Below are 26,784 nucleotides of genomic sequence, written 5' to 3'. Positions count from 1 at the left end.
TTCAAAATGTATTATAAAGTGTATATTAGCATACAATACCTTATTAAAAGACAAAGCCCCATACTCAGCATAGAGGTAGCCTATAGAAACCCTAAATAAACACTGACTCTAGAACTACTTATTCGGATCAGTAGGCTACACACTCAATGAGTTACCGACAAACAACAGAAATAAAGATAAAAGCTTTTTGAGAAATCGAAAGAATTTGATTAAAAGTGGGCTTTGGTATCTAAGCGCCTTTGAGCGCGCGCATATATAGTAGGCAAGTGACTTTGGCTGTAGGGACATGCATCAGGCGCTCGCGCATTCGTGGATCAGACCTCACCAAGGACACATCTGCGCAGAGATTTCTTGGATTTTTGTTTAGCATCTCAAGCTTCCGCAAATCTACTGCCATCAATAATTTCTAGAAGTAAATGAGCACGTTATTTCCTCATCGTGTAATGGAGGATCCTTATTTCTCGTGTGCTTTGTTATTTAGCCTACTTAAGTACATGCCACATTTCCTCCGATATACCTAATGGACAAAAATGATTCAAATGTTAGAAATCTCGGTGATTGGAATGCTTCAATATATTCTGATTTGTACAACTCGAGACCGTTCGACTACCTGTAGGATTGCATCAAGCGCGTAAGGGAGGCGGTGATGCCCAGGAGGTAATGCGCATTAGTATATTGTGACACAGTTCGTTTTTTTTTGTTTGTTTTTTTTTTTTTTTGCACTCGAACGGAGGTTTCTGTGTACATCGTGTACATTTATACCCTGCAATTATATAAGCTAATGGAGTCACCGTAATCTCAAGGAGAAACGACAACACGTTGTTTTTGAACAGGCGTTGGGATGCTCTACGTTTATCCTTCAAACCCAGTTGAAGATGTACAGAACACGGGGCCATTTCCAGCAATATACGCGTACCTGTACCATACAAGCTCCGTCTGAATGGCAATACTTGAATGTTTGATTTCGTGAAATCATATGGCAATAGTTTTTGCACCTGATGCAAAGCAATCCGCAATCGATCGAATGAATGATCGTTTCTGCATGTGTGCAGAGTGACTAATCGCACCTGGACCACAATAAGACAGGAAGAAGATGAATCAGACACGCGTTTTGATTGTTGGCTTTGAGCTTCCAGAAAGCGCTCTGTAGTAAAGTTGCAGTGGCCGAACTACAGGTGCTTTATGAAGATCAGGATACAAACGTTGGTTTGCCTTCGCAGAAATGCCAGTGCGTGCTGTGACTTCCAGGTTCATGTACAGGGGACTTTGCTCTATTCCAGATATCCTCTCCTACAGGGCTCCCGTCAGCCTCCCTGAGGATGAAGTGGAGGGTAAGTGATATTTCATTTTAAGTTGAAGGGAGACGTTATCTGTGGCGATAGTGCTGCCAGTACTTTGTGAATGTGGGTTTCAGTACCATGGAGAGCGCCCTGCGGCAGCCTTTACTGCCCATAATAAAGAAAGTGCTTGTTTTTTCCTACACACTACTGATTTTTTTATGTATATGCTACTAGTTTGCGACGACAAAATATTTTGAAAGAATTGTACATATTTAAATTTAAATTTAGATTATGGTTTTGCGTATGAACAAACGCAATCAGATTAAATCTATAGTGGAGTTCAAAGCTTGCAATATGAAGGGTGAAGGTGGGCGTTCATATCTAAAAAATGTCGTAAATGTTTTAACACTTACAACAATTACAAATAATACTGAATCTTTTGACAGTCGCATTTAATAAATTGCAAATTATTAATCATTTTCATAGATGCTCACATCATATAAAAGCAATGTAAACTGTTTAACAAACCATACCATTCTTCCATTCTGTCCATCCAAGTGATTTCAAGAAAACACATTTTGTGTGATTTTATATTGTTCCAATATGTGCATGCATGTGATATGCAGAACTAGCTGACACTTAATGAGTTCCTAAGAGATAGGGGCCTGCCTCATAATGTTTCCTTAATTATATGTAGTGATGTTGGGAAGCATTTTCTTTTTTTAATTTATGAAAAGAGACAGGATAGAATATGAGAATATCAGATACCATTTCTAATCTCATGTCTGCTTTAGCTATATTATAGTCTGCTGTGTGTTGTGTTAGTTCATAAACGTGTGATGATAAGTGTTTCCTTCATTTAATATGTTTAACAGACTCTCACAATAATTTACTGGCAATTTTGCATTATATCACATATAATATATATCACATCCACTATGGTTATGTCATGGCAAATGAAAATATGGCTTGGTGAGTGAAAATATTTTCAGAATGACATTAAATTTCCTTGTGACAATTATTATTGACTTTTAATGACAGTTATTAGTAATGTTTTATTTGACTGTCTCCTGATAAGGACAATCAATCATGGCATTTATTTGTCCAATTTTTTTCCCAATGTAATTTATTTAGAAGAAGTGGTCCAATTTTCCAATCAGGCATATACTTAAAGGGGATAGTTTACCCAAAAATGAAAATTCTGTCAAAATTTATTCACCCTCAAGTTGTTCCAAACTTGTATGCATTTCTTTGTTCTGCTGAACACAAAAGCAGATATTTTGAAGAATGTTTGTAACCAAACAGCTGTGGGGCAACATTGACTTCCATAGTATCTTTTTTTCCATACTGTGGAAGTCAGTGTTGTTTGGTTACAAACATTCTTCAAAATATCAGAAAAAAAGAAATTCATACAGGTTTGGAACAGCTTGAGGGTGAGTAAATGATGACATAATTTTCATTTTTGGAAGAACTATCCTTTAATGTTAATATTAGAAGCATTTGAAAAGTTTACAGCATTGTATGTTGTGATATGGCAATGTCTCACTCACATCTGCAGAGATCCGTGAAGCCTTTAAGGTGTTTGACCGAGATGGGAATGGATTCATCTCAAAACAGGAGCTGGGAGTGGCCATGCGGTCTCTTGGTTACATGCCAAACGAAGTGGAGCTGGAGGTGATCATTCAGAGACTGGACATGGATGGTATATCAGCCCTCACAAACATTTCATATTTTGGATACATTTCAGTTCTGCACATTTCAGCACATAACATCCTTTGCTAAATTATGTGATATTCTCTGGATCACTATTAATTTGTCTTGTTTTGATTAGATCTAAGCACTGTTATGGGAACATTAATCAGAGAGGTATGGCGGAATTCAATATAAAACCACAGCAAGAGCAAAACAATTCAATATTGTAATGGTTAGAGTGAATCATTGAACAAAGACCTGATGTTTCTGATAACAATTCAAAGATTAGAGTCTGACTGTTCTGCTGGATCAGCGTAAGATTACAATCTCCCACAAAAAAAAAAGGTTACAGTGAAGCTGGTCTGTGTTTTCGTATCTTTTATTTTGCAGGCGACGGTCAGGTTGACTTTGAAGAATTCGTAGCACTTCTCGGACCAAAACTGTCTTCAGCTGGTATGCCAGACAGGTTCCACGGAGCCGAGTTTGACTCCATATTCTGGAAGGTGTGGAGGTTTTCTTTGAAATAAGCTCAATTATTTCCCACATAGTCTCAATGATTAGTTCTGTCTGGCTTCAGCTTTACTTTGTCCCATTGTTCTGTGACTGGTGGATGATTACTGGTGGAAAAGAAGATTATTCATACATTATTCACACTCTGCAATTAACTTGCTGACATTCCTTTGGTAGTAATAGCACTGAATTAAAATTAAAGTTGAAAGTGCTGCTTCAGTCCATTAAAAGGCAATATTCTCTTAAATGTGCTATTTAGTATAACTCATTGGTGCATTAGCCGCTGATCATTTATAGTGGTTATATAATCATTTACGGGAGAATTCGACATTTTGAACATTGTTCCTTTAATGAAAAGGTCAATTTTACTCTCCTTTCTCCATTAGTGTGACATGCAAAAGCTGACTGTGGATGAGCTGAAGAGACTCCTGTATGACACCTTCTGTGACCATTTGACTATGAAAGACATCGAGAATATCATCATGACAGAGGAGAGTCATTTAAACAGCCCCGAGTGCCAAGTAGATATTGACAGTAAGTCTTTATATACTAACAATTCTCAAAAGAAAAGGAAAAAAACATAACAAAATTCTGGCATACATGATACACTGACCTTGACTGACTCTAGCATATGCGCTCCCTGTGTGCGCCCACGCATCCGTTTCATTATGAAGTGTCTGGGCATTATCATGTCAATCAAAATTGTCTGTCAACACCATTAAAAACCCAAGACACAGAGGCCATTGCTGCAGTGTAGAAAAACTGTCTATTTTTAGTTGAAATATATTCTGTTGATAGTCCCGGGGAAATAAAGAAGCTCATGAATCTTTTTGAAGAAGGACAGTGGGGAGTGTATCTGCAAATGAACTTGAATGTATCTGCAATTGAGAACTTGCACATCTCATACTCTTTGGTACAAAATATATTTTTATTGAAAATCAGCAACTGGTAAGTGTTTATTCCCTTTTTTGTAATAAGCTTATACTCATATCTAAATGAAGGGAAAAAAATATCTAAAACCCACTTGAAGAAAAGGTTGAGTAATATAAAGTTTACCATAGCAGCCAGAAAATTACAGTACAATTCGAGTGTGAATACTTTTATACAACAGCTTAATAAACAATGTTTTTTTTTCTTAAATGAAATGCTTGAGTAAATTGTTGTTGAATGAATGATTCAATGACTCATAAAGACAGGGGCTGAATTCAGATTAGCATACTAGAATACTACTCTTATTATTTCTGCCATCTTATTATCTCTTGCCATACGCGAGAGACTGTTTATGAATTTTCTTGGCAATGATTTTTACAGGGTAGGTTGCCAGGTCTTTCCCATACCCTCCCCACACCTTGAGTAGTATGGTACTATGCAATATCGAATTCAGCCAGTTGCTTGTTTTGTTATTTATTAAATCTGTGCTTTTGAGCAAATCAATCGCTTCATCCAAAATCGAATACTTCTCTACTATAGCATGCGAAAAACAGTACACCAACAGAGTAGCATATCTAAACACATAGGGCCCTATTTTAACGTTCTAAGTGCATGGTCTAAAGCACACAGTTCAAGTGCACTTAGGGCGTGTCCGAATCCACTTTTGCTAGTTTAACGATGGGAAAAATGGTTGACGCACCCGACGCATGGTCTAAAAGTGTTGTCCCTATTCTCTTAATGAGTAATGGGTGTCTTTTGGGCATAATGTGCAATAAACCAATCAGAGTCTCATCCCATTCTCTTTAAAAGACAGGTGCGCTCTCGCCATGGTGGAGTCGTAATTTGCAAGCGGAAAAACTGAACGCTTCTCTAGCGAAGAAACGGATCTGCTCATGCGCGAGGATAAAGCGCGCAAGCAGACCATCTACGGGACAAGCTGAATTCCATCAAAGCATTTTTATCTTTATGCACACAATAATAATCTTTTACATTGTAATCCTTTTATTTTTAATATTTGGCATGTTTGAGGCGCATAATACTAACATGCTCTTTAAATAACAAAAAAAAAATTATTGCGCCATTGACTTTAGACCAGGTTTCAGTTGGTCAATGGCACAGTCTATTTTAGTTGCCTCAAAATAGCAATGCGCCAACAATGCGCCTGAACACGCCTCGTTTTCAGACCAGCACGCCAATGGGTGCACAAATGGCCGCAAATGCATTTTCTATTTAAACAACGTGGTGCAGGACGTGAAAATGATAATTACGTCGGGCTGAAACTAGCAAAAGCCACTTGCATTGCGCCAGGTGTATGATAGGGCCCATAGTATTCAAAAAACAGTAGGGAAAAAGGACCCGGGTGACCTACTACTTCTGTCGAGATTCTGAAGTGCGTATATGATAAACACTTTATTATCCCATTAGGCCACAGGAGAGAATTTGTGAATGGCGGTGGAGCGACCCAACTGACGCCGTAAGTCATGTGACTGTGACAACATGGCGGATATAGTACATCCAAATTTCATTCATACTACCCATATTCATATATATTTAACATACTTTTTTTAATGGTCATGAAGTAAGTTTCGAACCTAATGTAGCTACTATACAGTATAAGATTTCGGACATTGCGACAGATTCATTGACTCACTTTCAAAGACAGTCACTTGCTGCCACCTACTGGTGAAACTATGAAACCTACAGAAAGAGGCACTGACAAGTTTCTACTGTTAATAGACAGAATGCAAGTGGAGCGATAAAAACAGTGATAAGTCCAAGAGTTTTTGGACTATATCACCAATCAGATTAAAGGACTGATGTTGTATATATGTCTGTAGAAAAAACCCAATGATATGTATAATAATCTTTTCTCTTCCATTTTTTCTTCAACTTGTCCTCAAAGCAAGTCCCATGCAACAAGTCAAGCACACCTGTGTGCGCAAGAGCTTGATTTGTGCCTTCGCCATTGCATTTATCATCAGCGTCATGCTCATCGCAGCCAATCAGATGCTTCGAAGAGGAATGAAATGAAGAGTTCTGTTTCTAAGACAACAAATGACTGCGAAAAGGAAACAAGGTAAAAATGCAAAAAAGTCCACTAATGTCACTAGTTTCTATGATCACAGATTTACAGAAACACCAAAGGCTGCACTTTCATTCTACTATAAACTCAAGGTGAAGACAGACTGTTGTTAGACAGGCAAAAGAACAATTTAGCCCAAACAATATAGTTTAAAAGTGTCACGGTCATTATTGTGTAGAAATAAAATAGGAGCAATTAGTAATGATCATTGTCCTATAAAATATCCTTGGCTTATGTTACAAAGTAGACATCTATTGTTATGTAGCACATCATACTAAAAATATGATATTATATTGTATGGTTGTAACCCACTTTAAATCAACACTGTGTCAGTCATTATATAAAATGATATTATGACATTGACAGAAATATTTCCCCAATATGTAACAATGTTGTGTCACTGGATCTTGTATGGTACATAGTTTTAGATACAGTAGATTCATTTTACAAACATGGTCCCAAACACCACCCGTTTGACCTTTGGGGATAATTGTCTATACAGAAAGAAATGACAGAATAAATCATATTTGTCTATGTCACCAAGAATAGTTAGGCTCAGAGCAAATAAAAAAAGAAAATGAATGTACTAGAAATTTACCAGTAATAAACTGTGATGGAAAATAGAGTATACATTTGGTGATAACCCAAAGTGTTACTGAATTTAACCTGTGCAATTGTCTTTTGTTAACTTGCAAAAACGGTATTTCTTCCAGTCTTGACTCTCAGGATTGTTTGTTGACAGGTCTTTTATTAATTTGTCTACTGGTTGTGTGAGAAAAAGCAATGTGAAAAATGACTGAATATTACTCGTATTGTGTGCCACATGAGGCTAAATGTTTTTGTCGATATCCTGCAATATAACTGTTTTCAGTGTTAATACATATGATTACATATTTGCATGAAATGTTTCCTAGCATTTTGATAACATCAGTGTTGTCAGTGAATTATCAGTCTGTATCAATATTATTATTATTTTCTTTAACAACGTGTGGTTTTCATTGTTCTGGGGTATTGTAATCTGTATAATGACTTAATTTATATGTCATGCCTCTTATCGTTTACTTTTAATCTAATATGGGTAACACTTTACAATGAGGTTTCATTTGTTAACATTAGGTAATGTATTAACTAACACGAACTAACAATGAGCAATACATTAGTTAAAGTATTTATTAATCGTTGTTAGTTAATAAAAGTTGTTCATTGTTTGTTCATGTTAGTTCACAGTGCATTAACTAATGTTAATAAATACAACTTTTGATTTTAATAATGTTTTAGCAAATACTGAAATTAAAAATGAACTAAGATTAAGTATTGTTAATTCTAAATTAGTTAACTAATGAAATCTTTTTGTAAATTGTTACCCTAATGTGTCCATATTATCCTGATGAACTGGAAAATTACAGGCTCAGTTTAAAGCTTTCATTTCTTTTAAGTTTATGTATTCATAACTCAAAGGGAATGAACCCCAGGGGACATTATTCAAAAGTACTATTTTGAACCAAATAGCTTTAAGTTGGTATGAGTTAATGGTAACAAGCAATATTTGGCTTATGCATACTCTGAAATAAATGTATGCATCCAGCATCTATCTGTAATTTATGCATTTGTCAGTAATCTCAGTGCCTAAACAGTAAGTTGGGTGGTGATGTTTTGTGCGTCTTAGGTCTGGAGTCCAAAGTCTATATTTTTGTGCACTTTCCCAGTATTTAATTCACATGTGTTTGTGTTTTATCACAGAGGACACTTAACTGATATGAATAAGTTTTTGTCTGACCTCATTCGGAAAAACAATAATGTATGTCTGTCATGACTAAGCATTTAAATGGATCTGCAACTGCATACGACTGGAATGATAAGAGTATTGCATTAGCTTAACAAAGTTGTAAACATATCTATATACAACTTAAGACTTGATTCAGAGTAATATTAATAGTATAGATTAGAGAAGGTATTTTTATTGTGTAATCAGCAAACTCAGACATTCTGACTTGCTTTTTACACATCGAACAGACCATGACGATAATCTAATGCTGACATGATGACCAAAACTTTGTGTGAGATTAAGCGATGATGACAACCTGTTTCTTTGCAGTTGCATGCATTTGTAATGTTCTGACATGTTGTATTGTGTAATGTTAAAGTCAGCCTTTGTTCTCAAAATATGCAACTATGCTTATTTGATGACAATTTACTGTGATATATATACAAATTGAGATATACTGATTTCAGGACATCAGAAACATATCATGCTTTTGATTTCCAAAGCTCAAGCATGTGATATGCTGTGCAAATTGTTTTTTTTTTTTACACACTAATAAGAGTATTATTATTTAACACGGCAATATGTTTTTTTTTTTCAATTAAATTACAAATGGGTAAGAATTATATGAAATATAGTCTTATTTTTGTATTTTCCCAATATTTCTTTAATATAAATCCATCTTAATTCACATGGAAAAATTACAGCACATTTACTTAAATGACATCAAATTGCATTTAACTGCATAACGGCTGATATACATTGGCAGTTACAAATTAGCTCACATAATTATATTAATGTAGTGATGTAACAGTAATATATACAATGTATGTAACTTTATATTGCATCAATGTAGCTCTAGAAAACCACCTTGAATCTATGATGTGCCAAAATGTGCTGATGTTACATTTAAATGTACCATGTGAACAACTGAATTAAAACAGTGGTGCTTCTTCTTTGGTCTTTTTCATTATTCAACGCATTCAACATTTGAGAGTGCAAAACCAGATTGTGAGTATCAGATCCATTACAGAAATTATTATAGTAAGCAGCACTTCAGCAAGTGCTGTTAGTGCAGTATGTTTGGCTGAATTTATTTGGTTATATTTCCAACCAAATATGCATGTAAATATATGCCTTGGTTGAACAGGTCTCTTATCTTTTCCTTTCTTTTTTTTCTTTGCATGTGTTCTATAACTGATGCTGGTTACTAAACCAGCAAAAAAGTATCTAGCAATGATACAGAGGCTTTATAGACAACAAGTTTTATCTTTGCTCCAACACATACTGTATCTAATAGGACCTTTCATCACAAGGCCTGAAAAATCTAATACATCCCAGCCAAGTGTAACATTCATCAGTGAAGAAGACAGTGGGAATTTAGTAAGGCCAAGCAAGCGAACAGTACAAAACATTCCTGCAACAAGCAATCAGGACTAAATTGAAAACGCTTGCCTCGTCTGAATTTCAATCTAAACCACAGAAGGCGGACAAAAATAAGAGCGTTCAGCCTGAGAACACCGTGTACTTCTTGATAAATAGCAAATGAAAGCAACCAGTTATGTTAACTCTTACCTTTAACAGAAAAAATAACGTCATGTGCTCCTTTACAGACACACAAATTACAACTCCACATTATGGAATTCATTGCACTGGATTTTATTCAGAATATATATATAAAAAAAAGGAAATTTTCTTTCAGCATGCACCTCAACTTCAATTGCTATACAATTTCATACAAATATGTACATTGTTTTCATTTAAAATAAATTATAAAAAGGCCTTGTAAAAGTATCAGTTAGAAGTATGGTCTTGGAAAAAAAAAAAAAGAAGATTTTTACAAACTCCATTTCAACCCCATTCATTTTGCAGTGTCACTCTCCAACCACCAGTTGGTGGGGGATGGAGAGATGGAGGAAGATCTGGAATAGACAGCAGATACGGAGGTATCTCAATGTTTTCAGTGCATTCTTCCTCTTCTACCTTTAAAACTCTGAAAATAAAAGGAGTAACCAATTAAACTGTTGAGCTCAAGAGCATATGTGTGTATTCTCTAGCAGTGGAACCTATATGCAGGTAATTATGCAAATGAAACAGCTGCAGGCATCAGTCTCATTTTAATGCGTCAAGGTGACCTACAAAACAAGATTTTCTCATGTATTTTGAATGCTCTGAAGCACACTTGCACCCAAGCAGCTGGAATCCCTCATACATAAAGATTAGAAATGTGTTGAATCATAACATAAAACTGGTTGTAAAAAGTCTCTCTGTATGTGCTATAATACCGAACCCCAAAAAACAGGTAACATAAGCATCATCTTTCATGGTACAATGTAAATTTTGAGTTCTGTGTGATCAGGGCTGGAAATGGGGGGACGGAGTCTGGGAAGCGTTCTATGTTCACTTTCATTTTTTAGGGAAATGAAAGGGATCTCTTTTTTGTATTCACTCAATAGCCTACAAAAGTGATACGAATTCAGCACAAAAACATAGCTCAATATATATCTGTATAATAAAAATATGCAGCGGTGATGTATCAGCTATGTCTGTTTGACAAATGTAGCTACGATCACAGTGGAGCATTCAAATCTGCATTGGCGCTGCCGCTGACTCAGAGAGCAGTTGTCATGTATAGGTATGACACAGCTTCACAAGCAATCTTTTCAACCACACAGTATCATTATTTCTGTTACAGTAATTCAAATTATCACAGAAGTTTATAGTTTGGATATAAACACTTATGTCTACGGTAGGTTATGTCAACTTCTGAAAGTAACTTGACGCTTCAAATAAAGATTGCATCAAATACATCGCTAAACCAGTAGGTGGCGACATGTGACTTAAAAATGTATCCGACATTGAATTCATTCAAGAGATTCGTTCAAATTCACTGATTCACCCAGAAAACTTTTTTTTTTTTTTTTCACATTTACTTTTTTAATAGACTGCAGCAACATATTTTCAGAGCCTCTAGTAAATTACATGTTATAGCTGTCTATTCAGAATCGTGGCAGAATTCTGATTTCTGTTTTGAGTAAAATCAGCATCATACCCTCATGTGATGAAAGAGGTCGTTTGAAGGAGGGGATATGAACTCATTAAAACTCTTTAAATTCTGAAAATAAATAGAATCAGCAGTTGGAATAATTTCAGTTAATTATTAGATTAGAATATTAGAACTACATGTTTAGGTAGCAACATGGTTTCTAAAAAAACTCATGTCTATGGTAACATCCTCAAAACAAAAAGTTTTATAAAAATGATAAACATCACATTTCAACCCTTTTAACCATTGTTTAAGAAAAAGGATGAGTCAAATTTATTATATATTCCATATAAATTATTTTCCAAATTATTTTGATTTTTCGAATGCACATTAACTTCACCTTCCCTTAAAACTGGATTCACCTTTAAAATGTCTAACTCTTCATTTTTAAAGCCCTAAACTGAGAGGTCACCAGCCAAAACATTCTACAGTTTTCTGTAACCCGAGGACAAATATTTTTAAAAGGTTTGTGTGACCTGTTGGAAGAGTTAGTTCACCTCAAAATGAAAATTATGTCATCATTTACTCACCCTCATGTCGTTCCAAACCCGTAAGACTTTTGTTCATCTTTGGAACACAAATGAAGATCTTTTTGATGAAATCAGCAAACATAAACAGATGCAGAATGAATCTCATTGGTTACGCAGCACGTTTGAGCTTCCGGCAGAGGTTCGTTCTTTTGCGTCATTCAAGTCCGATTGAGCATCTGTTTATGTTCGCTGATCAAGGTTTACATGTGAATAAAAGCCTAAATTAAATCTGTTCATCTTAAAAAAGTAATCCAGTCTCTTCTGAAAATTTGGACTAAACTGCTTGGATTAGTTTTCAGATCTCTTTATCACTTTTTGAAGCGTCAAAGGTAGTCTATGGAAGGACAGAAAGCTCTCAGATTTCATCAAAAAGATCTTCTTTTGCGTTCCGAAGATAAAAGTCTTACGGGTTTGGAAGAACATGGGTGCGAGTAATTAATGACAGAATTTTCTTTTTAGGGTGAACTGTCCCTGTAAATTCTGCATGCACAACATATGAAGATTCCTACACAATATATCTTTACGTTGGCCAAAATTAAACTGATAATTATCGCAAAGCAGAGATTCCGTTGAATGAACATGTTTGTGCCACATGCAATTCATAAATGTTGTTTGCTAACTTTCATGTGCCTGTCTTGATACTCAAGAAAAAAAAATGTTTTAAAGGAAACATGAAATATATGTTCAATATTATTATAGATTATAGAAGATGTAAAATCTGAAAGGTCATTGAAACTAAAAACAACAACAACAAAAAAGACTAAAAAAATAAAATAAATAAAAAACAGGGAATCTCAGTCATTTCTAGCTCTGTGTGTGAGGAAGAAAAGTGATCTTCTGTCAACATCAAACTCAAAATAAATGAGACCGGAGCCCAGATTACCCATCTTAGAGAATGAAACACTTTTTGGAAACAATCCAACCTTTCAAAATCACCATTCTGTGCAGTATCCTGCATTAAGTACCTTCCTGATGACAAAGCAGCCCGTTTCTTCTCTCTTCTGGAGAGCCATTCATCAATGCTGCACTTAGTAGACGATCTGTCTTGGTCAGGGTCTTCCTTCCGTCGCTTTTCATCTGACAGGAAATTACAACAAGTTTAACAAATTGTGAAAATGTATGTGTACGTCAACAGCCATCAGCATTGAGCATGCCTTCTCAGTAAACTTTAAACTATGGCTAAAAAAAAATCATTGATACACATAAAAGGCATCAGGAGATCACTGTAACACCTCACCATCAATCTTTTGCTCCAGCATCTTTATGTACCTCTCAGACATGTGCGAAAAACGACAGTTTGTACCAAATACACACTGTCCTGGAAGACATTAAGAAGAACAAGTTCACTTATCAGGTTCATAAAAGAAAATCTATTTAACTAAAGAAGTTTACTCTGTCAAATGTCTTAACGTTACCTGTCTGAAGAAACTTTCTGCATGGCTCCTTTGTCCGCTCTTCATTTAAAACTGCGGCAGCGTCTGAAAACAATTAAAAGTTTGTTTTAACTCAACATAATTGTTCCAGTACCCCCTACTGCTGTGTGTAGATTTCTGTGAGTACCTCTGAAGTTGTCAAACCAGGCTTTCTTCGCCCGGTGGTGCTGGACGCCGTTCAGGTGCTTCTTTCTGTTGTGTAGGTTGTCCTGAAAGCTGCGGTCACAGTAGTCGCAGTAATACCTCTTTCCCATTGTTGTCGATGCAGAAAATACTACAAATCAGACTTGAATTAAAATAAATGTTAATCAAGTAAATATGTATTTATATCAAAGTTTAAACACGTCTCCGATTAAAGACATGTTTCTTCTAACAGCCAGTCCAATATGGCGACGACAACATGCGGACTGCGCAGACTCAGAATTAAGTGACGTATAGCACCCTCTAGCGGACAAACGCCTCACCTTCACCACGTTAAAACACGTTTACATTTCCCACCAGTTACATTTTTTCTGAAATTTAGTTTGAAAAGTCAATTGTTGGCGTATTTTACACGAGTTATCAGCTATTAATGTGCAGTTATCTTGATTTAATATTTACATGTCTGTGTCAAAAAAAAAAAAAGCTCCATAAACGGAAGATGTCATAACAGACATATAACAACCATATAATATTTAGGTCTGTATAATGTATTCAAAAGATTACTCTGCCATATGATCACATGACATGTAATACACAGCAGTAGTCAGTTGCACTATGTTGCATTATGTTTTTGCAGTAGTGGAAGAAAAAAGTAAAAGTTTTTTTTTTTATTATTATATTACTGGTCAGTTGAACAATTTTGCCAGTGTACTTTCCACCGGTTATAAACGTGACCAACAATTAAAGGGTTAGTTCACCCAAGAATGAAAATAATGTAATTTATTACTCACCCTCATGCCGTTTCACACCCATAAGACCGTTAATCTTCAGAACACAAATTAAGATATTTTTGTTGAAATCCGATGACTCAGTGAAGCCTCCATAGGGAGCAATGATACTTCCTCTCTCAAGATCCATTAATGTACTAAAAACATATTTAAAACAGTTCATGTGAGTACAGTGGCTCGATATTAATATTATAAAGTGACGAGAATATTTTTGGTGCACCAAAAAAACAAAATAACGACTTATTTAGTGATGTCCGATTTCAAAACACTGCTTCATGAAGCTTCGGAGCGTTATGAATCTTTTGTGTCGAATCATGATTCGGATCGTGTGTCAAACCGCCAAACTGCTGAAATCATGTGACTTTGGCGCTCTGAACCGCTGATTCGACACAAAAGATTCATAACGCTCCGAAGCTTCATGAAGCAGTTTCACTATATAACTATATAAGTCCTTATTTAGTTTTTTTTGGTGCACAAAAAATATTCTCGTCACTTTATAATATTAATATTGAACCACTGTACTCACATGAACTGATTTAAATATGTTTTTAGTACCTTTATGGATCTTGAGAGAGGAAATGTCATTGCTGTCTATGCAGGCCACACTGAGCCATTGGATTTCAACAAAAATATCTTAATTTGCATTCTGAATATGATTGAAGGTCTTACGGGTGTGGAACGGCATACGGGTGAGTAATTAATGACATTATTTTCATTTTTGGGTGAACTAACCCTTTAAACACATACTTTTACATAACACACATAACGTTTTAAAAACATTTTAAAGGATTAGTTCACTTTCAAATTAAAATTTCCTGATAATTTACTCACCCCCATGTCATCGAAGATGTTCATGTCTTTCTTTCTTCGGTTGAAAAGAAATCAAGGTTTTTGAGGAAAACATTCCAGGATTATTCTCCTTATAGTGGACTTCAATGGCCTCCAAACGGTTGAAGGTCAAAATTAGTTTCATTGCAGCTTCAAAGGGCTTTAAACAATACCAGACGAGGAATAAGAGTCTTATCTAGTGAAACCATTGCTCATTTTCTAAAAGAAATTAAAAATTATATAGGTTTTAACCATAAATGCTCATCTTGAACTAGCTCTCTTCTTCTTCTCTATTTGAATTCCAGCAGTGTAGACGCTGCTAAGTGTATTACTGCCCTCCACAGGTCAAAGTTTGAACTAATTGTTATATACTATTGAACTAGCATATTGTATATGCCAATTTAGTTCAAACTTTGACCTGTTGAGGGCAGTAATACATTTAGCAGTGTCTACATAGAGAAAAGAAGAGAGCTAGATGAGCATTTATGGTTAAAATAAAATGCGTGATGGTTTCTCTAGATAAGACTCTTATTCCTCGTCTGGTATTGTTTAAAGCCCTTTGAATCTGCAATGAAACTAATTTTGACCTTCAACCGTTTGGAAGCCATTGAAGTCCACTATATGGAGAAAAATCCTGGAATGTTTTCATCAAAAACCTTAAATTCTTTTCGACTGAAGAAAGAAAGACAAGAACATCTTGGATGACATGGGGGTGAGTAAATTATAAGGAAATTTTAATTTGAAAGTGAACTAATCCTTTAATGCACATTGCTTGCATTCCAACTTTTATTCCGGGTTGTATTTTACATGAGTAAAATACATGTGCTCACCTAGCTGGGAATAATTTGGGTTTAAATTAGTTCATTTAAAACTAAATTTAAGTCGAAAAAAAACCTATGCTGCACTGTGGAGAAGGTGAAATGTAGCTATTTACATAAAAAGGTTACTTAAAAGGATTCACTTTCATCGCGTGGAACAAATACGCAAAGAAAGTGAATGATGACTTTGGCTGTGAAAAAAAACCACAAAGAAAGTGAACAGTGACCCTAATGTCCCTAATATTCTCCTGAGTAAATATTGACAGAATTTTTTATTTGGGGTGAACTGTTCCTTTAACTGTAGAATCCCTTCACGTACTCCCACTCAGCAGGTGGCAGTAGAACTCAAGCTTTGCTATCACACCTTTCATATTAAATATGCGGCTCTGCATCGGTACACACTGAAACAGCTCATGTGCTGGTGTGTGGTGGTATAACACACTGAACGCAGCCCACTTTGACTAATCTACTCGTCCATCTTTGGATGTATTTCAATGTGGTGTCTCTGACGCCGACTACAACCAGAGACTGAAATCTCCCATTGGAGCACAGACGCTGTTACAGCACACGGGACCGCTGGTGAGTGACACTGGCCCCGATGGCCAAGAACACGCTCTCTTCGCGCTTCAGAAAGGTGGACATTGATGAATTCGACGAGAATAAATTCGTGGACGATCACGATGAGGCTGCAGACCAGCAAGGACCCGATGCGGTGGAAGTCGACAACCTTATCAGGCAATATCCTTTAATGTGAGCGCAATGTTTTGGGGGATTGAGACATGAACGTGAGCCCGTGTGACATGAGCGTGCGCGCCTCAGTACAGTAGGGCATGGTGACGTGATGGTTGTGCAGCTTTGTTTACAAGATTTTAACATTGTGTTTTTTTGTGTTCATTTAAGATGCAGCGACAGTTTGTTATTGTTTATAAGTTGATATAAAATGTATCATGGTTTCCACAAAAATATCACGCAGCACAGTTGTTTTTAACATTGATAAAAGTAAGAAATGTTTCTTAAGCACAAAATTAGCGTATTGGAATAATTATAGTTTAGGTAAAATTTATAGAGCGCATAATTACCGAATTTATGCTGAAATGAATATGTATTTTACTAATTGGATAGCCTAATGAAACTCATTTCGTGTAAAAAGACTTAAAGTTAGTGAAAGTATGTTTTATGCCTTGTTACAACTATAAATGAGGGGCGAAATGGTCAGTTGCTCAATAAGGCGCAACAGAAAGCTGCAAACAATAGTTTAACGTTTTTGAATAGTCATTTGTGAGGGGGATCATTTGATGTAACAGTAAATTTCATCATGTAAATCAATAAGTTACTTATTCAAAATGCAACTGTTTTTCCACAGGTCATAAATGTGACCACTGACATATTTGTGTGTCCTTTTTATGAGACAATCATATTACACACTTTGTATTATGACATTTTAAATGCCTTTTATGGAGCTTTAACACAGATATTCTCTTTTAAACTGGAAGTAAACAGCAGGTCAGGTGAATGTTTACAACAGCCATGTAAAAATGAAATTGAAGACAGTCTTTCATTTATTTGCAGTTGAGAACTCTGTATAAAATATATCAGAAACTGTTTTAGACCCTTAAAATTTCAAAATATACTTTCATTATAAATGTAACCAATAGGATAAAAATGATTCATTTGCATTCAACAGTTGATGGGCAGCTTATTTTTTTTTAGAAGCAGTGAAATGTTTCTCCTTATTTGAAGTAGCTTTCAAAATGAAATTCAAGTGACTTAATATCAACTTTTATTTTATATTATATAATGTATTCTTATAATAATTTATTCAGCTGCTAAGAACAAGAGCGGTCTGACATTTCAGATACATCATTCTGTCACAGTGTTCCAATTAGGTTAGACTGCGCTCATGGTAATAGGCAAACAGTCATCTGTATTGTCTCACCATAATAAACCTGTTAAGGATGGTTGTGAATTCACACGCTATTGTCATGTTGCCATTCTCGTTTCCTCATACTGTATAGGCTGAGGTATACAATGGTGTGATTGTCTGTGTGATCTTTCTGTTTGTTTGTGATCTCCATGGTGCTAGTTTTGCTCATCATAGGTGAAGTGTGCCCAAACATGAACTCCTCTAGTTTTTGTATGAAAAGTTGTTGCCATTAATGTGATCATTCATCCTGCTGCTATTACCCTCTCTGAGTTGTCTTAAAGGGTTAGTTTACCCAAAAATGAAAATTCTATCATTTATTACTTACCCTCATGCCGTTCCACACCCGTAAAACCTTCGTTAATCTTCGGAACACAAATTAAGATATTTTAGTTGAAATCCAATGGCTCAGTGAGGCCTCCATAGGGAGCAATGACACTTCCTCTCTCAAGATCCATAAAGGTACTAAAAACATATTTAAATCAGTTCATGTGAGTACAGTGGTTCAATATTAATATTATAAAGCGACGAGAATATTTGTGGTGCGCCAAAAAAACAAAACGACGACTAATTTAGTGATGGCCGATTTCAAAACACTGCTTCAGGAAGATTCGGAGCACAAATGAATCAGTGTATCGAATCATGATTCAGATCGCATGTCAAACTGCCCACGGCTGAAATCACGTGACTTTGGCACTCCAAACAGCAGATTCGATACACTGATTCATTCATGCTCCGATGCTTCCTGAAGCAGTGTTTTGAAATCGGCCATCACTAAATAAGTTGTTATTTTGTTCTTTTTGGCGCTCCAAAAATATTCTTATCGCTTTATAATATTAATATTGAACCACTGTACTCACATGAACTGATTTAAATATGTTTTTAGTACCTTTATGGATCTTGAGAGAGGAAATGTCATTGCTCCCTATGGAGGCCTCACTGAGCCATCGGATTTCAACTAAAATATCTTAATTTGTGATCCAAAGATTAACGAAGGTCTTACGGGTGTAGAACGGCATGAGGGTAAGTAATAAATGACAGAATTTTCATTTTTGGGTGAACTAACCCTTTAAGGGTTGAGATTTTGCCCGGCAGGATGTGAAATGAAATTTGGCTTCCATATCTGAGGCCAGTCACCTCGTGACTTCTCCCCTCATTGTGCCACTGCCCAGAGACCTCTGATTTGCATCGGGCTTCCTCTTCCTCTCTGCTCTACCATGGTACCTGGTTTTGTAAGTTCCTGCTGATGTTATCTTGAGTTGATTTGGTAGAGCAGCTGAAACCAGTGAGACCGAATATTTTATGCAGAGTTTACTCTTACATGCCACAACTAGGAGATTCACCGTTCCAGTGTTTCTCACTTAAAGTCTCAAACCTGTAATAAGCACTCATTAACCTTCTCTATGGACAGTGGAGTATCATGTGAAGGTCCTCTAATGTGAGACCCTCAGGCTAAATGTGCAGCTTTTGAGTGTGATGGTCTGTTAAGCAGCTCTTCTGTGCAGTGGGGCAGAATGCAAAAAGCTTGATCTTGCTGAACTGCAAGGTGTTATTATAGAGCGCTTAGCTGCACTTTGAAAAACAAGAGGTCCCACAGGAACCTTACATGCTCCCTGTAGAGTTTGATGGTGTTTTGAAGGAATCCTTGGCAGTACATGCTTTTACCACACTCTTGAAAGGGAAATTTGATAATTTTATATATATATATATATACAATTGTTTTTTATTATGCACTATTTCACTACTTCAAAAGTCTAGGGTTGGTAAGATTTGTTTTAATGCTATTGGAAGAAGTATCTTGTGCTCACCAAGGCTGCATTTATTTAAACAGGTATACAGCAAAATTTTGAAGCATTATAATTTAATAACTGTTTTCCATTTTTATATGTTACAAAATGTAATTGGAAAAGCTGAATTTTCAGCATTATTACTCCATTCTTCAGTGTCACATGATCCTTCAGAAATCATTCTAATTTGCTGATTTGTTGCTCAAAAAAACATTTCCTTTTATTATCAATGTTGAAAACAGTTGTGTTGCTTAATTTTTGTGGAAACCATGATACTTTTTTTTTTTTTTTTTAGGATTCCAGAAGAACATTTATTTGAAATAGAAATCTTATAAATGTCTTTGTCACTTTTGATCAATTTAATGCATCCTTGCTGAATAAACGTATACATTTCTTGCAAAAATCTGCAATCTTACTGACACCAAACTTTTTATGTGTAAAGTTAACTGGAAGTTTTTGAATTCTCTTGAGACTGGTTATTTTGGGACATGTTCATTTGCCTCCAAGCAGTAATGCAAATGTGAGGGTATCTCTGACAACTTAATTTAAACCATTTGGACATATCCACTTTGTAAAATCTTTCATGGTGTTTGTCATGAAAAAGCAATAAGGCAGCTGAGTTCCTTTTATGTCTTTTTTTAATTAATGTCTTTATTTTGTTTCTGAATAGCTAAGAGTGAATTGTGATCTTTATACTGCAACTAAAATCGAACAGTCTTTTATTACAGTGCTTTAAATGAGAAAATAAATCCGTTGTTGGATACGTAATCCCAAACTTAAGTGGAACGTCCTCAGCACAGCATGAAAAAGGACATCTGGGGACAAGAAGTTAGAAATATTCTGGAACACAAGGGCGCTGAAGACGAGTGCCTTGAGACTTAAGAGTTTTCTGTTTTGCTTCTGTTTTGAGGCCCTCTATTTTTATCATTGAGGTCACAGCGTCTAAAATTTGAATAGTTAGATTAAAAGTTGATATTAATGTCTCGTCTAATTCGGAGACTGAAATTAAACTAGGGATAGCTGTTTCTCTCTCCATATTAATGCAGTGTGTCATTCACAGTTGTTGGAGAATATATTGGCAAGCAGCTGCGGTGTACCAGACAATCAATCATCCGCATTCCTGAGAGTTTAGTCCCGTCTGAGAGAATCATTTGTTTTGAGTAATTGCTCAGGGTTCAGCTTGAGCGTGTGTGTATATGTTTGTGACAACTTAATCCGAGAAACCTAATTCCCCCTAGTCAGCTTATGCAAAATTTAAAGCTTCCTTTTCAATTTACTGTAGGTATGATAAGAGCTAAGACTATTGATTGTCTTCCTTAACCAGCTCTAATGCACAGGGGACATGATGGCAGCCCTTCATATTGCTCTTAGGAACCCTCCAATCAACAGCAAGAACCCAGCAATAAAGGTACAGACCGTTTTAACAAAAACTTCTTTTCAGAATGAAGTATATAGAGCACAGATTGCACGAATGCTTGAAATACGCCATCTTTTCTGTCTTTCATTCTCTCAGGAAAGAGCTCAGACTGTGGTATTGAGGGTGCTGACATCATTTAGGAGCAGCGATATAGAGCCTGCTGTTAAATCTCTCGACAAGAATGGAGTCGATCTTCTCATGAAGTATATCTACAAAGGCTTTGAGAGGCCTGTAGAAAATAGCAGTGCCATATTGCTGCAGTGGCATGAAAAGGTAAACCCAGACTGTCAAAAGTGAGGTGCAAAGGGGCATTCTGTATTTTCATTTCACTTTTTTTCACTCGAGTTGTCACATTTCAGTCAGTAGTTCACAATGTAGGCACAAAAACCTTCAGATATGTAATACACATTTTTAGAGGGCTATATATAACATGAATAGAACATTATTTTAATGTTTTTTTTTTTTTCTGTCTTTTATAACAGGCATTTGCCATTGGAGGACTAGGCTCTATTGTTCGAGTTATGACAGCCAGGAAGACTGTATGACTACCTGAGCAGACCTGGAAACAATGTCGCTAAGAGACGCAGAGGACGTGAGGCAGGTTTGCCTGTTACTTAAAGGAAAGAACAAGAGGCCATCATTTTGAATGTTACTGCCTTGAAAAAAACTGAACTGTAAACGGTAGAGAAACACCAAAGCACTTGTTTCAAACTGAAAAAATATGCTTGTGTAAAAGTGAAGTAACATTCATGTCAATATATCATAAATTATTCTATGATATACTGGCATCAAAAAGATTTCAGTCCGACATGGGTTTTTGAGGGGAAGACAAAACAATCCCGGTGTACATGCTATGAGTAACATGGTGAATACAGATCAGGTGACTGTGAGCAGCAAAAGTGAGTCAGTCCATATGAGGTTGTTATTTGATTAGTTAGATTTAATCAATGTTTTATTTTCTTATTTTATTTCACATCTTTGGTCCCATACTCCTTTTTGTTTTCGTGCAGAGATTTAATAATGGAACCAGTGATGTACACCAAAGGGGTAGAGTGGGGATCATTGTAAAGTGCCTGCTACAATAAAGTAAATGGATCTCCTTTATGTTGTCATCTGTGTTGATTTCATTTTAATACGTTATTTATGCAGAGTATGAACATGTCATGATTTACCTCACCAGCCATATAATAAAATGGTAATACACCGTACCACAGACTTGTCTAAACTGTTGGACTGCTCTATCAGGATGTTGACCTACAGAAGCAGGAAGGGCAGGGTAATTAAGATAATACATATCAGGAAAAGAAGATAAAGAGGTCCTCAAAGAATTCTGAAGGATGTGCTACTGATAACTTCTATCATGCCAAGACCAGTGCTCCTGGGATATCATTCATGGAACAGAGTGCTGTAATCTCACTGCTGGGCGGCACCAGGACCAGGAGCTGTATTCATCTATAAATGTCAAATGTTTTTCATGTGTATGGGCTGAATTTTGTATATATTTGGGGTCTTATTTAGGGATGCACTGATATTAAAATTCTGTCCGATAACACATTTCGTTGCAACCAATAACTGATAAATGGTCTTGTCTAAATAAAAATTAAAATCAGTCATTCAAATGCTAAAAGGGAATTTAGACATCACAACATTTATAATTGATATTGGAGTTAATATTAATTGAGATTTGATGAACTCATTTAAGTGTTACATTTTTAGTGTTTTAATGATGTTAAGTAAGTGTTAGATGATGGCAGACATAATTTAATTTTAAAACAGACAAAATGAGCATAATTAAATATCCAAAATGGGCCAACACTAATGAATGGAATGCATGTATAAAATCTAGAATTTAGATTATATTGATCTAAAATATCATGATTCTATTCTATTCTTAATCACTTGTTTTAGTGCACATTTACTAACAGAATATATAAAGGAACACCAAAAATTAAGCAAAACAGTCATAAACTTTTTAATATTCTTAAATAGCATTCTTAAAAACAAAAAGCTTGCATGTTTTGGTATCATCACTGTTTTTTTTTTTTTTCTGCATTGAACAACAAACATCAAATATAATTTGGCAACAGATAAGACAAAACAGTTAAGTGATTAAAAACACATGACAATTGGACAATGCAAGTATGTTCAACTAGCAACTCTAGAACCCCTTAACTTATAAAGAAAGAGTATTCTGACCATTACATCACTTTTTGAAAATGTTCCCTCCCACAACAGTAGGAACTGGTAGAAATCACCCGTACTACACCTTAGATCTGGCCCCATGTTGACAATAGAAAACAAATGCAGTTGATTTTCTTTCTGTTCCTTCCAATCCTGGCCACTAATGCATTTACAGCTTTCATTAAAATGGTGCAGAGGGCATCAACATTTAACAGATTCGCTAAATAACGTGCATCTACTACAGCAATGTGGGCAATTGGTAAGAAAACACATAAATAAAATTCTTTAAAAAGGGTATTGCATTTTCCCCTCAATTTTAAGTTGGTAGGATTCTGTTGTGGTACATCTCACGTACAAGTGCTTAAAGTCTGTATTCACCCCTGTGCTCTCAGGTGAATGGTGCGGCGTGAATACAGCACTGTCCCGGGACAGTCTGAGCGAGAACTTACAGGGCTAATTTATAGGATGCTGAGAAGTTAAGATAATTATACACACATACTAACACAAATTAAAATCAGGCAAAAACATTCAACAGTCCACCAGTCAAGGTCAGACAAATAGACAGAGAGGAAACGGTGACATCCACCATCTGTTTCCCTCTTCATCTCAATCCAGCCCTCCTCCTTTTGGCAAACTAAAACAGCATAATAAAAAAAGCTAGGCCATGAAACAATTTGTGCCTGCAAGAACCCGGTTATCTGTGTAATTTGGGCAGTGGATATTCCATGTGAAGTTTGTTTTTGTTTGGCAGTGATTTGTTTGTTAGCAAACTTCTCTGTGTTTATACAAGAGAATTATTCAAAAAAAAAAAAAAAAAAGCAAGTGGAAGCAGCTATGACTTGAAAACATGCAAAAATATATACTAGAATAAAGGAGAGAGATGACGGTATTTTATGGGACCTTGTGCTCTCCACATGCAAGAATCTTTTGGTCCTACTCAAATGGCTATGATCAAACCTGCTGTTCGGGGGAAGAGTTGGTAAACGTTGAAAAATCATCGTTATGTGTGCCGTTTCATAACAGAGATCACAGACGGAGAAAGGGATGAGCTTTTTGCCAAAAGTGTGACATAACAGAATGATCAGACATGCCTCTTGCCAACAGCACAATAAATAACATCAGAATCAAACTTAAATAGTGCAAGTAAAGTGCAAGGCTGTTATTGTAACCATTATCATTGTAATTATATCAACATTGTGACGTAATGAACCGAACGAACGAAACACTGATCACATCACTTCTTACTAGACCGACGCAGTGCTCTTGTCCTTGAGACAGATGGGTCGTGAAGGAGGGACACTCTTATGCCATGATCCTTGGAATGTCAGCTGACTGCACTTGTGTGAAGTGGCTGGAGGGTGCGCAGTTGAGACAGTGGCATGGTCCATTCACATATTAGACAAAAGAACACTGCCCCTGTCACATGCAGAGGGTCATCTTTTCACAGATCTGCCACGACGAACAACCCAGACAGACACACTTCTCTGCATCACATTGACTTCTTATAGAACTATACATATATTTATATATATATAGATATATACACAAATTTGTACTTATATACAGGAGTACGCCTGTACATCTCTGTGACACTATAAAAGAGAACTTTGTTGGCTATTGGTGTCCACTGCACACATGGAATAAGACATTAGGTTATTACATCAGCTATGCAAGTATGGGCTTACCACACTACTGAGGCATGCTAAAAAAGAATCTCTTTTGAAGAAACGCTCGATAAAAATGGAGATTCTGGTGTCAACGTAGCGATTAATTAAGAACCGGTTAGCTGATGACCACAATAACCCAAAAGAGGCACAGCGCGGTGGACCTCCTTCAAAAGGCCAGGCTAAAGTCCACGAAATTTGTGTCGAGACGAAAAAACGAACACGTTTTAATGAACGCAAACAAACAAGAAAGGCAAGACAGAGCAAATAAATGCAAACATGCTGCACGCTCCCTACGGAACAAAGTTGTGTAAACGTTGCAGAGGCAAAGTGTTGAGAAGGAAACTTCTTTCTCCAAAATGTATTTTGCCAAAGCCTTAGGCTCATCTTTTTGGAAGAATCTCCCTGGAATTACACCAATTGACATTAAAAAAATTTTCTAAGTCTTCTCTGTTATCTTGTGCTCTCTAATCACCTTCAGAAACGGCGATAGCTGCCCTCAACAGGTCCGAACACCCGTGTGCCTGCGCCCGTACACTCATACGGTACATGCACGTAGTAAATCTCCGTGTTCTCCTGTATGTTGGGAGCAATGCTTTCGCATCTGGGCGTGTGTAGTTCCTTATAATCTAGAAATACATGTGAACTTGACAAACTGTAAATATCTGCCCACAAAGATGAGATATTTTCTCTTGAATAGTTATTAAACTATCTAGATCTAAATGAGATTAGGTTAAACAACCAGCTTATTCAGAAGAAACTACCTACAACGTTTGTGTATGTGTGTATGGACTTGAGCGTGTGTGCGTGAGCGTGTGTGTGTGCGTGCGTCTGGAAGTTGGCATGGTGCCACCATGTGGTCAATAGTTATCCAACATGCCATCAGAGAAGAGGTTTTGCACATCCAACATGGCCGCCAGCTCCAGCACATGTTTCTGTAGAAGGCTGCTCTCCACCATCTCCTGTTTCGGCAGCGGGGGGTACGATTCTGGAAAACTCCTCGCTTCCTGTAACACACGCACAGAAACAGCGTCCTCATGCAACTGCTTTGTGACAACATCTTGAATAAAACATTGGCTCAAAAACTGTGTTAAACTGCTGCAGTCTTATAAACGTGATCTCTATTTGTTGTTATATCCTGTCAATTAAAAAATGACACTTATCTGAAAGGGTTTGGCTCTAAAAAGTTTGGGCCTGTTTACACCTGGTCACTTCATGCGTTTTTACTGACTTGCCTGATTCCACTTGGCCACATAAATGTGTCTCCGCAAAACGGATCTTCAAATCCTGCGCTATATGCAAATTTAATGGAGTTCACACCAATGAAAGCAACAGATATGAGCTGCATTTTATTTATCATCACCTAATTTCAAGATCAAAGATTGCAATAGGAGAGAGAGCGGCATTAGCACTGGTAAAATCATTTAGTGTCACTAGTTTTAATGAAGCTGATTGCGTGTTGAGCGTCTACGACAAACTTTCAGTTCCATTTGCGGCAGTTTGCATGTCGGCTTGCTGTTACAGTGGCACACTGTAACACGATTAGTAGATGTGGGAAGAAGGAGGCGGGAACCGGCGAACGTTGAACCAAACTTTAATATAAAATAAACAAAGAACAAAACGAAAGTAATGCCGGCAGACCCTCGCGGACGTCTGCCGGCCACACAAACATAATAAAACGTAAAATAAAGTCCAGGCCTGGTCCTCTCTCGTCCTTCACGGTCGTCGCTCCTCCTTTTATGCCTCCGGAGCTCCTCCGTGAGAGACTCGAGGCCGGCGCGCCTCGCAGGTGATGCTCATTATCACTCGCGCCGTTCCCTCACGGCTCTCGCCCGCCCTGCTCGTCACACACACTTATTTTTATTTTTTTTACATTTTGGGAGGAGTAAAATTTACATATGTGGTTTCAACAACCAGATGCTTTTACAAGCCACCTTCTGAAATGGTTTGAGTGATCAAATTTAAATGCGTCT

At 36.5% G+C, this 26,784-nt stretch overlaps 4 protein-coding genes across 9 annotated transcripts in view; 2 read left to right on the top strand and 2 right to left on the bottom strand.

Moving 5' to 3' along the window:
• The first annotated feature begins 119 nt into the window (after positions 1-119).
• On the top strand, positions 120-6,453 carry cabp7b (calcium binding protein 7b). The gene is made up of 5 exons (XM_048187876.1): positions 120-1,331; positions 2,839-2,982; positions 3,363-3,475; positions 3,869-4,016; positions 6,316-6,453. The coding sequence occupies exons 1-5, from the start codon at positions 1,223-1,225 to the stop codon at positions 6,441-6,443; spliced, it is 642 nt and encodes a 213-aa protein (XP_048043833.1). The 5' UTR covers positions 120-1,222; the 3' UTR covers positions 6,444-6,453.
• Positions 3,336-13,734, bottom strand: zmat5 (zinc finger, matrin-type 5). Of its 2 annotated transcripts, none has more exons than XM_048187883.1 (5): positions 13,394-13,734; positions 13,249-13,311; positions 13,071-13,151; positions 12,799-12,910; positions 3,336-3,589 (listed from the first exon to the last, which is right to left on the bottom strand). In XM_048187883.1, exons 1-5 carry the CDS (start codon positions 13,518-13,520, stop codon positions 3,523-3,525), a joined length of 450 nt encoding a protein of 149 aa, XP_048043840.1. In that variant the 5' UTR covers positions 13,521-13,734; the 3' UTR covers positions 3,336-3,522. The 2 variants fall into 2 exon arrangements, with proteins under 2 accessions (XP_048043840.1, XP_048043839.1); XM_048187882.1 differs by lacking the exon at positions 3,336-3,589 and adding an exon at positions 9,896-10,250.
• A 2,458-nt stretch (positions 13,735-16,192) lies between these two features.
• arpc5lb (actin related protein 2/3 complex, subunit 5-like, b) lies at positions 16,193-22,070 on the top strand. 2 transcript variants are annotated; one of them, XM_048187881.1, is made up of 4 exons: positions 16,200-16,579; positions 20,885-20,957; positions 21,063-21,239; positions 21,449-22,070. In XM_048187881.1, the coding sequence occupies exons 1-4, from the start codon at positions 16,440-16,442 to the stop codon at positions 21,509-21,511; spliced, it is 453 nt and encodes a 150-aa protein (XP_048043838.1). In that variant the 5' UTR covers positions 16,200-16,439; the 3' UTR covers positions 21,512-22,070. The 2 variants fall into 2 exon arrangements, with proteins under 2 accessions (XP_048043837.1, XP_048043838.1); XM_048187880.1 differs by having other exon boundaries at positions 16,193-16,579; positions 20,885-21,239.
• An 844-nt stretch (positions 22,071-22,914) lies between these two features.
• Positions 22,915-26,784, bottom strand: part of scai (suppressor of cancer cell invasion) — a 46,135-nt gene continuing 42,265 nt past the window's right edge. For all 4 annotated transcript variants that reach the window (XM_048187821.1, XM_048187819.1, XM_048187820.1 and 1 more), the window contains one exon: positions 22,915-25,818. In XM_048187821.1, coding sequence (XP_048043778.1) covers positions 25,672-25,818 — 147 coding nt within the window. In that variant the 3' untranslated portion in view covers positions 22,915-25,671. The remainder of the gene's footprint in view (positions 25,819-26,784) is intronic.

Source organism: Megalobrama amblycephala, linkage group LG4 (assembly GCF_018812025.1).
Source record: "Megalobrama amblycephala isolate DHTTF-2021 linkage group LG4, ASM1881202v1, whole genome shotgun sequence".
NCBI classification, from domain to species: domain Eukaryota; kingdom Metazoa; phylum Chordata; class Actinopteri; order Cypriniformes; family Xenocyprididae; genus Megalobrama; species Megalobrama amblycephala.
This window is presented reverse-complemented; position numbering and strand designations above follow the sequence as displayed.

Coding starts and splice junctions, on each gene's coding strand:
- arpc5lb (XM_048187880.1), top strand. CDS start 16,440: ATGGCCAAGAACACGCTCTCTTCGCGCTTCAGAAAGGTGGACATTGAT. Junction 16,580..20,884: donor GTCGACAACCTTATCAGGCA/ATATCCTTTAAT, acceptor GCTCTAATGCAC/AGGGGACATGATGGCAGCCC. Junction 21,240..21,448: donor TGCTGCAGTGGCATGAAAAG/GTAAACCCAGAC, acceptor CTTTTATAACAG/GCATTTGCCATTGGAGGACT.
- cabp7b (XM_048187876.1), top strand. CDS start 1,223: ATGCCAGTGCGTGCTGTGACTTCCAGGTTCATGTACAGGGGACTTTGC. Junction 3,476..3,868: donor TTGACTCCATATTCTGGAAG/GTGTGGAGGTTT, acceptor TTTCTCCATTAG/TGTGACATGCAAAAGCTGAC. Junction 4,017..6,315: donor GTGCCAAGTAGATATTGACA/GTAAGTCTTTAT, acceptor TTGTCCTCAAAG/CAAGTCCCATGCAACAAGTC.
- zmat5 (XM_048187882.1), bottom strand. CDS start 13,520: ATGGGAAAGAGGTATTACTGCGACTACTGTGACCGCAGCTTTCAGGAC. Junction 13,152..13,248: donor CAGAAAGTTTCTTCAGACAG/GTAACGTTAAGA, acceptor AATGTCTTCCAG/GACAGTGTGTATTTGGTACA. Junction 12,911..13,070: donor GCTGGAGCAAAAGATTGATG/GTGAGGTGTTAC, acceptor ATTTCCTGTCAG/ATGAAAAGCGACGGAAGGAA.